Source organism: Salmo trutta, chromosome 15 (assembly GCF_901001165.1).
Source record: "Salmo trutta chromosome 15, fSalTru1.1, whole genome shotgun sequence".
Taxonomy (NCBI): domain Eukaryota; kingdom Metazoa; phylum Chordata; class Actinopteri; order Salmoniformes; family Salmonidae; genus Salmo; species Salmo trutta.
The window spans coordinates 9,176,471-9,189,037 of NC_042971.1; the positions used below are offsets into that span (position 1 = coordinate 9,176,471).

The 12,567-nt window shown below is 42.8% G+C and overlaps 1 protein-coding gene across 5 annotated transcripts in view; it reads right to left on the bottom strand.

Annotated features, from left to right (window-relative positions):
- LOC115148432 (peripheral-type benzodiazepine receptor-associated protein 1) overlaps nucleotides 1-12,567 on the bottom strand; it is a 178,548-nt gene that overhangs the window by 39,449 nt on the left and 126,532 nt on the right. For 4 of the 5 annotated variants that reach the window (XM_029690323.1, XM_029690322.1, XM_029690320.1 and 1 more), the window contains 7 exons: nucleotides 11,843-12,025; nucleotides 10,826-10,909; nucleotides 10,354-10,443; nucleotides 9,963-10,085; nucleotides 9,102-9,206; nucleotides 5,785-5,835; nucleotides 4,892-4,924 (listed from right to left, as the gene is read on the bottom strand). In XM_029690323.1, the coding sequence (XP_029546183.1) occupies nucleotides 4,892-4,924; nucleotides 5,785-5,835; nucleotides 9,102-9,206; nucleotides 9,963-10,085; nucleotides 10,354-10,443; nucleotides 10,826-10,909; nucleotides 11,843-12,025 (669 nt within the window). The remainder of the gene's footprint in view (nucleotides 1-4,891; nucleotides 4,925-5,784; nucleotides 5,836-9,101; nucleotides 9,207-9,962; nucleotides 10,086-10,353; nucleotides 10,444-10,825; nucleotides 10,910-11,842; nucleotides 12,026-12,567) is intronic. The other variant, XM_029690321.1, reaches the window with a different exon arrangement.

Consider the following 12,567-nt stretch of genomic DNA (forward strand, 5'->3'; position numbering starts at 1 on the left):
TCAAATTCCATGTGACCGTTTAGTCACGGTAATTAGGCTTCTCCAAGCTCTGATGCTGCTGATGGTCATTAGTAGCCAACCAAACTTGCTAACTGCCTGGTACTCTGCACTCTATTGTCCCTCTAATCATTCTGATATCAATGCAAATGTTTTCGAAAATCAAACACTTAATGAAAGCCCATGAGCTCACGTTGTGCACCATTTCTATAGGCTATGCAATTGCGTCAGAAAACAGAGTGATGGCCTCTATTAAAAAGAGGAGGATCCCATCAGCTTTCTGTAGGCTAGGCCTACTATATTTATTTCTCAAATTTCCTAATATTTAGCACATTGCTTCTCTTCATAACAGGATTATAGTCTACCTGGCTGGCATGAAAATGAACTATGTGAAAAGCATCCTCCAATTGCTATTTAAGTGCCTAGATGACATGTATTTTTTTCTGTTGCCCCTGTTTCGAGATAGGTGCATGATAATGGTCCATTCTAAATTAAAACATATTTCACACATATATTATTTAGTATATGTAAAGACAAGATTAAATCAAGAATAGTGCAATGGGTGACAATATTAGCATATCACTTGTGAATAATTTATTATCACTCGTGAATAATGCCTATGTCACGGATCCCCCTGGTACTGATACTCATTCTGTTCACCAGTACGTCACCGGCTTTCTAGGTTTCCCTGAACGGGATTCATTATCATCAACCCCGGACTGTCTTGTCTGATCACACACACCTGGTTCCCATTTCCCCTGATTAGTATGTTATATATATATATAAAAAAAAAAAATGTATGAAATGTATGCATTCACTACTGTAAGTCGCTCTGGATAAGAGCGTCTGCTAAATGACTAAAATGTAAATGTATATATGTGCCCTCTGTTCCCGCTGTCTTTGTTGGTTATTGTTCCCATGTCCGTTGGTGGTGTGAGTACCTATGCGTTGGTGCAGCTGTTATATAAAGCACGCAGCATGTTGTGTTTTACAGGTATCGTCCCGTGTCATTCAACGAGGTTTACCCTCGCCTGTTCGTTTGGGTACAGCCCAGTGTTTTTGTATAAGTGTTTGTTTTAGGTGTATTAAAACCCCCTATTGTGTATTCCTGCGCCTGTCTCCAAATCCTTTATACCAGCGTGACAGCCTAGCTTAATGCAAACAGCGCATTGTGTTTTTTTGCAACTTTTTCAAATCACAGTCGCACACCTCATGTAGCCTAGACCATAGGCCTATATGTTTTGACAAGGTTTGTATCACAACTAAAGTGGCCAAATAACTTCTTAAAATTAAGCACATTAATCCGCTTTACAGCGGGTGTAGAGCCTAACTGGCATACATACGCAGCGCGTGAGTTTCTAGTTTGGGGAAGATCATTTTCACCATAAAAATGCACCTTCATAATAAAAGCAAAACATGTATAAATTGCATCTGTGTTCACTTATGAGAATGGTGTTTTCCTGCTAATGGAACATTTGCGCTTATAGCCTACTGTCCTGTGCGCATTGCTGTGCTTATAATGTGAAGAAATAGCCTAATAGTTTATCAACATTTTGAGCTAAACGTTCAGATCTGTTACATCAGGCTCATTGCTGAAAACAGGATTTTTGATCCTAGTGGTTGTATTAATTTGGGATCTATCGCATCCCACAACTGTTCCACACTATGTATGTTTGGAATATTTATAGGTCTACTTTTATACTATGGAGGATAGTAGATTGACAAATGCTAGTGCTTTTGCTTTTCAGCTGACGAAAAGTAAATGTGGACAGTTCTTCCAATATCTTCAATATGCGCCTTGGAAATGGACAAGGACGCACGCAGTTGCATCCCGAAGTCTTCGCGCAGTCTGTACTTGTAGCCTGTGAGAAAGACCAGATCACGTGATGGAGAGCCATGTGAGTGAGAGGTGTTTCGGCATGAATTTCTTTTCAGCATTCAGCCTTTTAGGAGGCATTATGGCCACATAAAGGGAATGCAGCAGGGAAATTCGAGGAATTATCAAGTGCTTGTCAAATTGTGAATGAGAGACTGATGAAGTGTGTACAGCCTGCGCAAAAAACAAAGCAGAGCTCATGCCTTTCATGCAACTTTTTTCAAATGATCATTGGAGTCGCATAATGCAGCCTTAGAATGTATTAAAAATGTAAACATACAGCCCAAAATTTGTATCACAACTAAAGTTACATAAGGCCTGGTGAGAATATTATCAAGTGCTTTTCAAATTGTGAATGAGAGACTGATGCCTTTCATGCAACTTTTTTCAAACCATCATTAGATTCCCATCATATACAGTGAGGGAAAAAAGTATTTGATCCCCTGCTGATTTTGTACGTTTGCCCACTGACAAAGAAATGATCAGTCTATAATTTTAATGGTAGGTTTATTTGAACAGTGAGAGACAGAAAAACAACAAAAAAATCCAGAAAAACGCATGCCAAAAATGTTATAAATTGATTTGCATTTTAATGAGGGAAATAAGTATTTGACCCCTCTGCAAAACATGACTTAGTACTTGGTGGCAAAACCCGTTTCTTGTACTTGGCCACCAGGTTTGCACACACCTCAGGAGGGATTTTGTCCCACTCCTCTTTGCAGATCTTCTCCAAGTCATTAAGGTTTCGAGGCTGACGTTTGGCAACTCGAACCTTCAGCTGCCTCCACAGATTTTTTATGGGATTAAGGTCTGGAGACTGGCTAGGCCACTCCAGGACCTAAATGTGCTTCTTCTTTTGCCACTCCTTTGTTGCCTTAGCCGTGTGTTTTGGGTCATTGTCATGCTAGAATACCCATCCACGTCCCATTTTCAATGCCCTGGCTGAGGGAAGGATGTTCTCACCCAAGATTTGACGGTACATGGCCCCGTCCATCGTCCCTTTGATGCGGTGAAGTTGCCATGTCCCCTTAGCAGAAAAACACCCCCAAAGCATAATGTTTCCACCTCCAAGTTTGACGGTGGGGATGGTGTCCTTGGGGTCATAGGCAGCATTCCTCCTCCTCCAAACACAGTGAGTTGAGTTGATGCCAAAGAGCTCCATTTTGGTCTCATCTGACCACAACACTTTCACCAGTTGTCCTCTGAATCATTCCGATGTTCATTGGCAAACTTCAGACGGGCATGTATATGTGCTTTCTTGAGCAGGGGGACCTTGCGGGCGCTGCAGGATTTCAGTCCTTCACGGCGTAGAATGTTACCAATTGTTTTCTTGGTGACTATGGTCCCAGCTGCCTTGAGATCATTGACAAGATCCTCCCGTGTAGTTCTGGGCTAATTCCTCAGAGTTCTCATGATCATTGCAGAGGTGAGATCTTGCATATGGAACCCCAGAACGAGGGAGATTGACAGTTCTTTTGTGTTTCTTTCATTTGCAAATAATCGCACCAACTGTTGTCACCTTCTCACCAAGCTGCTCGGCGATGGTCTTGTAGCCCATTCCAGCCTTGTGTAGGTCTACAATCTTGTCCCTGACATCCTTGGAGAGCTCTTTGGTCTTGGCCATGGTGGAGAGTTTGGAATCTGATTGATTGATTGCTTCTGTGGACAGGTGTCTTTTATACAGGTAACAAACTGAGATTAGGAGCACTCCCTTTAAGAGTGTGCTCCTAATCTCAGCTCGTTACCTTTATAAAAGACACCTGGGAGCCAGAAATCTTTCTGATTGAGAGGGGGTCAAATACTTATTTCCCTCATTAAAATGCAAATCAATTTATAACATTTTTGACATGCGTTTTTCTGGATTTATTTGTTGTTATTCTGTCTCTCACTGTTCAAATAAACCTACCACTAAAATTATAGACCAATTATTTTTTTTGTCAGTGGGCAAACGTACAAAATCAGCAGGGGATCAAATACTTTTTTCCCTCACTGTAGGAGTACCTGTTTCTTTGTTAACCGCTCAACACAAAATAGCTGCATGTGCGCACTCCCTCAAATCATTTGGAGAAAATATAATGTATATTTTATTCAGTTATGTTAAATTGTATTTTTGATACTATAAAATAATATAAAATTATGTCACAGAATTCTAAGCAAATCTTGTCTGCTCAATTAACTAGTGTAGCCTACAGCCATATGGCATAGCCAGATCAGGGCATACCATCAGGACAACTCAGTATGCTATTCTGTTCTGAAATAGACTACATTTTCTTCATATCATGTTTCTTTAGACCTGTCTAAAATAAATAATGGATTTATTGTGAAGGTGGGCTTGTAGGCTCTGCATGGAAGCCAGGAGATGCTAAATGTGTTTATGTTAATAAAGGTAAGTTACTGTGAGACTGTCAGTTATTTGCTTGACAATCACCGCCACAGCCCTAATCAGGGTATCACCGGTCACATTTAAATTTGTCCTTGATTCTCAAACTAACTAGCCACTACTTGCTGCAAGGACACTTGTGTCTAGGACTTTGTTAAGGCAAGGTGTAGTAGTCTGTCTATCTATCTACACAGAGGCTTAAGGTGGGGGTTGGTAACAGGGAGGATGAGGTTGGGATCTGGGCTAGAGTATCAGGACAGAGGCTTTGTGTTGCTGGTACCTGCATGCAGTCCAGAGTAGTCTGGTTAGCAGGGAGACAAAGCACAGAAAAAAAGCACTTCAAAAACAAACTCATGCTTGTGAAATGTGGAGTTGAGGAAGAAAAACATGGTTAATAGATTAGAGTCCAGGTCCTGAGAGAGAAGGGTCCGTCAGCGTAAATCATAGAGATAGGGATAGAAACGGACCGTATAGACACTATGATCTCATCACTATTTCTCTCTGTCTTCCATACCTCCTCGGGAGGGAGAGAGAGACTTTTACAAGTGATGGTCTTTGTTTAGAGAGATGGAGAGGAAGAGGGTAGGAGGAATAGTAATGAGCAATTCAAACAAAACAGGAGCATAACGGTACTGTACCAGCTCCCTCTGCAACACAAGCTGGATCAAGTCCTACAACAGAATACATACACACTTCATTTACACAGAGAAACACAACACATTAACACAATGTATAACAAAGGGTTTACTGACACAATGACAATATACACTATGATGATCAGTCTGTCGGAGGTTCTTTCAGTGTTTAAATTGTTGAACATAAAAAACTGTAAAAACACTAGCAAATCAGCTCCAAGTGATTTTTATGTTGGAAATCTTTTCCAAAGTATTCCCACGCATAATAGAGAGATATATGTGGTCGTACACAAATGTAAGCAAGGTTTGAAATGATATGCTTTGGTAAAATACTATATCTGTTTGGGCTTCTTGCGGTCAATTTGCAGTCTACAAATTATTTGTAATTATGTTCTGGCCCCCTGACCTTCCGCTCAAGAAGAAATTGTCCCTTGGCTGAATCTAGTTGATGATCCCTGCTCTAAACTAACACACTCTACCCCTCACTTCTCTGGGGAGAGCGAGAGAGAGTCAGTGACCTCCACTAGCTATTGTGGCTTAGATAAATATTGATATATTCCCCTCGAGCGAGCAATTTTACCTCAGTCTCATTAGCCAAGTCTGTAGGCCTATATTATAGCATGTTGAGGGAGGCCCTGACTTTTATAGACAGTCCTGTGTTACACAGCCAGGCTACCTTCATGTGAAAGAGAGGGAATGATAATGTAGTGTCTATAGAACTACAACAACCGCACCTCTGCACCAATAGAAATATCATCAGAAACATAGAAATACAAGATCTAGACCTCTGTCTGCACCATAGAAGTACAAGATCTAGACCTCTGTCTGCACTATAGAAATACAAGCTCTAGACCTCTATTGGCACCATAAAAATTCAAGATTAAGACCAGACTTACCTCCAGCAACTGTACCACCCCCTCATGCTCCCTCTTGGCAAAAAACTCAGCCTGTTGAATGGAAAAATAAACACTGTTTTTTATTTATTAGTTCACATCTAGTCCCTCTCAAAAGTTCTCTCTTGAACTAAACAAACAACTTTGCACCCAAAGGCTGCCTCCTACTGGACAAAGTCTTAATTACCCATAATATTTTTTTATTTCACCTTTATTTAACCAGGTAGGCAAGTTGAGAACAAGTTCTCATTTACAATTGCGACCTGACCAAGATAAAGCAAGCAGTTTGACACATACAACAACACATGGAGTTACACATGGAGTAAAACATACAGTCAATAATATAGTAGAAAAATAAGTCTACATACAAAGTGAGCAAATGAGGTGAGATAAGGCAGGTAAAGGCAAAAAAGGCCATGGTGGTGAAGTAAATACAATATAGCAAGTAAAACACTGGAATGGTAGATTTGCAGTGGAAGAAAGTGCAAAGTAGAAATAGAAATAATGGGGTGCAAAGGAGCAAAATAAATAAATAAATACAGTACGGGAATAGGGAGTTGTTTGGGCTAAATTTTAGATGGGCTATGTACAGGTGCAGTAATCTGTGAGCTGCTCTGACAGCTGGTGCTTAAAGCTAGTGAGGGAGATAAGTGTTTCCAGTTTTAGAGATTTTTGTAGTTTGTTCCAGTCATTGGCAGCAGATAACTGGAAGGAGAAGCGGCCGAAGGAGGAATTGGCATTGGGGGTGACCAGAGAGATATACCTGCTGGGGCGCGTGCTACAGGTGGGTGCTGCTATGGTAACCAGCGAGCTGAGATAAGGGGGAACTTTACCTAAGAGGGTCTTGTAGATGACCTTGAGCCAGTGGGTTTAGCAACGAGTATGAAGCGAGGGCCAGCCAACGAGAGCGTACAGGTCGCAGTGGTGGGTAGTATATGGGGCTTTGGTGACAAAACGGATAGCACTGCGATAGACTGCATCCAATTTATTGAGTAGGGTATTGGAGGCTATTTTGTAAATGACATCGCCAAAGTCGAGGATTGGTAGGATGGTCAGTTTTACGAGGGTATGTTTGGCAGCATATTCAACTTTGGATTGGAGATGTTTGATGTGAGTCTGGAGGGAGAGTTTACAGTCTAACCAGACACCTAGGTATTTGACGTTGTCCACATATTCTAAGTCAGAACCGTCCAGAGTAGTGATGCTGGACGGGCGGGCAGGGCAATATAAGTGATGACAATATTTTTTATTTGATTGGGTTGATTGGGTTTTGCGGAGTGATTGCTGAGAACAGGGTTTCTTGGCAGTTGTGGTTATATACAGTGCCTTTGGAAAGTATTCAGACCCCTTGACGTTTTCTACTTTGTTACGTTACATCTAAAATGGATTAAATAAAAAGCAATCCTCAGCAATCTACACACAATAACAAAGTGAAAACAGTTTTAGAAATGTTTGCAAATCGATTAAAACAAAAAACAGAAATACCTTATTTACATAAGTATCCAGACCCTTTGCTATGAGACTCGAAATTGCGCTCAGGTGCATCCTGTTTCCATTGATCATCCTTGAGATGTTTCTACAACTTGATTGGTGTCCACCTGTGGTAAATTAAATTGATTGGACATGGTTTGGAAAGGCACACACCTGTCTTTATAAGGTCCCACAGTCAACAGTGTATGTCAGAGCAAAAACCAAGCCAAGAGGTTGAAAGAACTGTCCGTAGAGCTCAGAGCCAGGATTGTGTCGAGGGACAGATCTGGGGAAGGGTACCACAACATTTCTGCAGCATTGAAGGTCCCCAAGAACACAGTGGCCTCCATCATTCTTAAATGGATGAAGTTTGGAACCACCAAGACTATTCCTAGAGCTGGGCGCCCGGGCAAACTGAGCAATCGGGGGAGAATGGTCTTGGTCAGGGAGGTGACTAAGAACCCGATGGTCACTCTGACAGAGCTATAGAGTTCCTCTGTGGAGATGGGAGAACCTTCCAGAAGGAAAAAGCATCTCTGCAGCACTCCAGCAATCAGGCCTTTATGGTAGAGTGACCAGACAGAAGCTATTCCCTCAGTAAAAGGCACATGACAGCCCGCTTGGAATTTGCCAAAAGGCACCTAAAGGACACTTAGACCATGAGAAACAAGATTCTCTGGTTTGATGAAATCTCTTTGGCCTGACTGCCAAGCGTCACGTCTGGAGGAAACCTGGCACCATCCAAATGGTGAAGCATGGTAGTGGTAGCATCATGCTGTGGGGATGTTTTTTAGTGGCAGGGACTGGGAGACTAGTCAGGATTGAGGGAAAGATGAACAGAGCAAAGTACCGAGAGATCCTTGATGAAAACGTGCTCCAGAGAGCTCAGGACCTCAGACTGGGAGCGAAGGTTCACCTTCGACAACGACCCTAAGCACACGGCCAAGACAATGCAGGAGTGGCTTTGGGATAAGTCTCTGAATGCTCTTGAGTGGCCCAGCCAGAGCCCGGACTTAAACCCGATCTAACATCTTTGGACAGACCTGAAAATAGCTCTGCAGCAACGCTCCCCATCCAACCTGACAAAGCTTGAGAGGATCTACAGAGAAGAATGGGAGAAAGTCCCCAAATACAGTTGTGCCAAGCTTGTAGCGTCATACCCAAGAAGACCTGAGGCTGTACTCGCTGCCAAAGGTGCTTCAACAAAGTATTAAGTGAAGGGTCTGAGTACTTATGTAAATTTGATATTTACATTAGCAAACATTTCTAAAAAAATGTTTTTGCTTTGTGTGTAGACTGATGAGGGGAAAAATAATGTAATCAATTTTAAAATAAGGCTGTACCTAAAAAAATCATGGGGTCTGAATACACTGCAACCAATCAATTGAATTTACCACAGGTGGACTCCAATCAACTAGTAGAAACATCTCAAGGATGATCAATGGAACCTGATCTCAATGGATGGACCTGACCTCAATTTCAAGACTAATTGCAAAGGGTCTGAATACTTATGTACATAAGGTTTTAAAAAATGGTTATAATACATTTGCAAAAAATTCTAAAAACCAGTTTTTGCTTTGTCATTATGGGGTACTGTGTGTAGAATGATGAGAAAAAACAAACAATATAATCCATTTGACAATAAGCCTGTAACGTAACAAAATGTGGAAAAAGGGAAGGGGTCTGATTACTTTCCGAATGCACTGTATATGCCATTTATATATATTTTTATGTAAGCATACATTTTACGTATAGGTCCTGGGAATTGAACCCACTGTCCTGGCATTGTAAGCACCATGCTCTACCAGCTGAGCTACAGAGGACCAGAGGACATGTACAGTGCTGCTCACCCGCTGTAGCCGTTTGATCTCATCCTGTTTAAACTTGAGGATAGCCAGTGCCTGCTCATGTTCTAGTTCCAGCTGCTGCCTTCGCTCGGCGACCTCTCGCATATGCTGCAAGTAATCAAAGGAGACACGTATTTCATGTAGTCAAACAACACTTATATAATTACTCTATAGTCTCTACTCTCAGCTTCCATGAGGCAAATTCCCAGACAAATTAAAATGGCACCACTACTAGTAAATGCTAACACTACTATGTTTGTAGTCAAAGTGAACCTGGCCCCAGGGATCTCCGGATTCTTCCATTTATATATATATATATTTTTTTTTACCCCCTTTTTCCTCACCAATTTCGTGGTATCCAATTGGTAGTAGTTACAATCTTGTCTCACAGGCTGCAACTCCCGTACGGACTCGGGAGAGGCGAAGGTTGAGAGCCATGCGTCCTCCGAAACACAACCCACCTTGCCGCACTGCTTCTTGACACAACGCACATCCAACCCGGAAGCCAGCCGCACCAATGTGTCGGAGGAAACACCGTACACCTGGCGACCTGGTCAGCGTGCACTGCACCCGGCCCGCCACAGGAGTCGCTAGTGCGTGATGAGACAAGGATATCCCTGCCGGCCAAACCCTCCCCTAACCCGGACGACGCTGGGCCAATTGTGCGTCACCCCATGGACCTCCCGGTCGCGGCCGGCTGCGAGAGAGCCAGGGCTCGAACTCAGAATCTCTGGTGGCACAGCTAGCACTGCGATGCGGTGCCTCAGACCACTGCGCCACCCGGGAGGCCCAGATTCTTCACATTTGTTCTGAAATAGTGAAACTTGGAAGTGTTGCAACAGAAGACTGGAGGTGAGCCTGTACCTTTAGGACCTGCTCTAGGTTCTCCAGTTTGGCACGGAGTCTCTGGTTCTCCTCGAGAACTGAATCACGTTGAGCGGTCACTTCAGAGAGGTCTTCCCTCAGCTCCTCATTCTCAACCCGGGCCTGAGAGAGATGGATGGGAGAGAGAGAGGGATGGGGATAGAGAGAGAGAGAGTACTGACATTCCTCATGACTAGCAGGAGAAGGACAGACACAAAACAAATACTGTCCCTTTCCAACACAGAAACAGAAGCCCTTCCGGGCTACTGAAGGTTCACGACAGAAAAGACTGTTGAGGGTTCCCATTTGAACCATAATGTAGAGATTTATTCCGTCATCAAAACAACAGTAAGCCTAAGAGGCCCTCAATAAGAATAGAATGGAGACTGACCTGGTCGAGCAGCTGTGCCTTCCTCCTGAGGAGATCCGCCTCCTCCTCTAGTTGTTCATTTTTGCCCCGCTCATCCTCAAGCAGGCTCTCCTGTCAGAGGACAAACGACAACAAGAAGACAACACTCAGATTCAACAGCCAGGGATGAAGCCATTATTTCTCATAAGTCCCAGTCGAGAGAGAGCATAGTCACTATACTGCAGTACAGTCGTAACATTAGTGCTGTAATCGGTGGAGGCTGGTGTCACTTTCATTTCAGGATGGGTTTAATGTAATGGCTGGAATGGAATTATTGGAACCTTGTGCTTCATGTGGTTGATACTGTTCCATTCATTCCATTCCAGTGGGATGTTCTCACTTCACCAGCTTCCGCTGGTCATAACACCTGGTCCAATGGTAGTAGCAGGCTGAGACTACAGTGGTTAACAAACACATGAGTGGACGGACCATCGCGGCCCTGAGGATTTCTTACCAAATCTAGACATTTCTTCTGTCTCTTCCTTACTTCATGCTCAAGGTTTTCACATTCTTTTCTCTTCTTACTCAGCTCCTGTTCCTGAAACAAAGCCAGAGCACGTCACGTTACAGCGACTACACGACCTACACGCGTCAGAAACATCCACATCTGATCATATTCGCCCCCATTGAAATCGGAAACACGGTGTTTGAAATAGGAGCTTTTAGTGTTGTGACCGTATGTGTGTTGTTTTTGGCTGCCTATTCCTAAACGTGACAGGCCTATTTGACGTCAGACAGTAAGACTATCATGCACATGTACACTGTTCTGTGAGCCTACCCAGCTACAGTACCATGTCTATGATACCCTGTCGTGTATATCAGATCTCAAAGCATATTAACATATCATTTTTGTGTTTGACAAAAAGTGTCTGCACAAATCACGATCAATCTGTTTTGGCTCCAAAATAAAATATAAGCTCTTGATTTCCATATTGACCTCTGACATGGTAACAACGAGGTATTAACAAGCTTAGCATTCTTTAATTACTCTAAATGCAGCTTACATGCACAGTCATGCAGGCCCCCCCACCCCCCAGTAGCGAAATGGAAAAAAATCTAAAAAATAAAAATCGGCTTATTTCAACATCCATCGCCAGACACAACAGAATAACCAAGCATTATGATGACTGCAGAAGGACTGTTATGTGTGCTGTGTGGGGGGACTCAGTGGCTAATTGACTGACTAGATGCAACAGCTGCAGCACGACAATATTGATAATTAAAAAGCAAAGACCTGTGGCCTGATTTGTTCTAACGATTATTTGTCTGTGAGCCATCCTCCAGACTACAAGCAAACATTACATCATATCCCACTCATAATATCAGTCCAGTCTCCAACAAGAGGTATGTGCATATGTGTATGTGTCAGTATAGCTAGCCATGACAGGGTTGTATATTGTACGAGATGAGTGGGTCAATCATACGTGTGTGAGTGTGTGTGCATTTGTGGCGTTGATGTATTTGTTCTCACCAGCAACTGTAGTCGCTGCTCCTCTGTGTGCTCCTCCTGGTGGGAGAGGCTAGGGGTGGGGGTGGGGCAGAGGCCCAGTGGGGGTGGGGTCACTCGCGGCCCTGACTCCTCCTCCTCTCTGGGAGTCTCCTCACACCTGGATGGAGCCTCATCTAACGCCACACACGGGGTCTCTGCTGCAACCTGCCAAGGGCACAAACCGGGAAGTTCACAGTTATGCCTAAAAGGCAGACTCTGCAAGATGACGTTGCATGCACAAAGTAAACACATAGTGGGTCAATTTTCGCAACTACTAAGAGCGTTGAAGCGCGAGGCTAAACTTCTCCGCTGTTTTGGTTCCGTAGTTTCCACGTTGTAGCAGTGTGAAGCGCATCTGTGCACATAATAATTAAACCTCACTTAATACAGATTAAAGAAGCTAAAGAATGGGGTAAGGCAAGGGCAAACCTTGACACCTTGAGTATTACATAAGTCAATGTAATGAACAGACCTCGATTCAAATATCTCAATTACTTTCACATACATTCAAAGAATTTTATTTGAAAAGATATGTGAATGTATTTGGAAATACACTTGCAAAGTATTTGAAAAACTCATATACACAGATAATTTTTTTTAAATACCAGATATTGAAATGTATTTGAACCCAGGTCTGGTAATGAAGCACAGTACTCAGAAGTTTCACACTGGCTCTGTAAGGCTAAAGCCAGACTAGACATAATAAT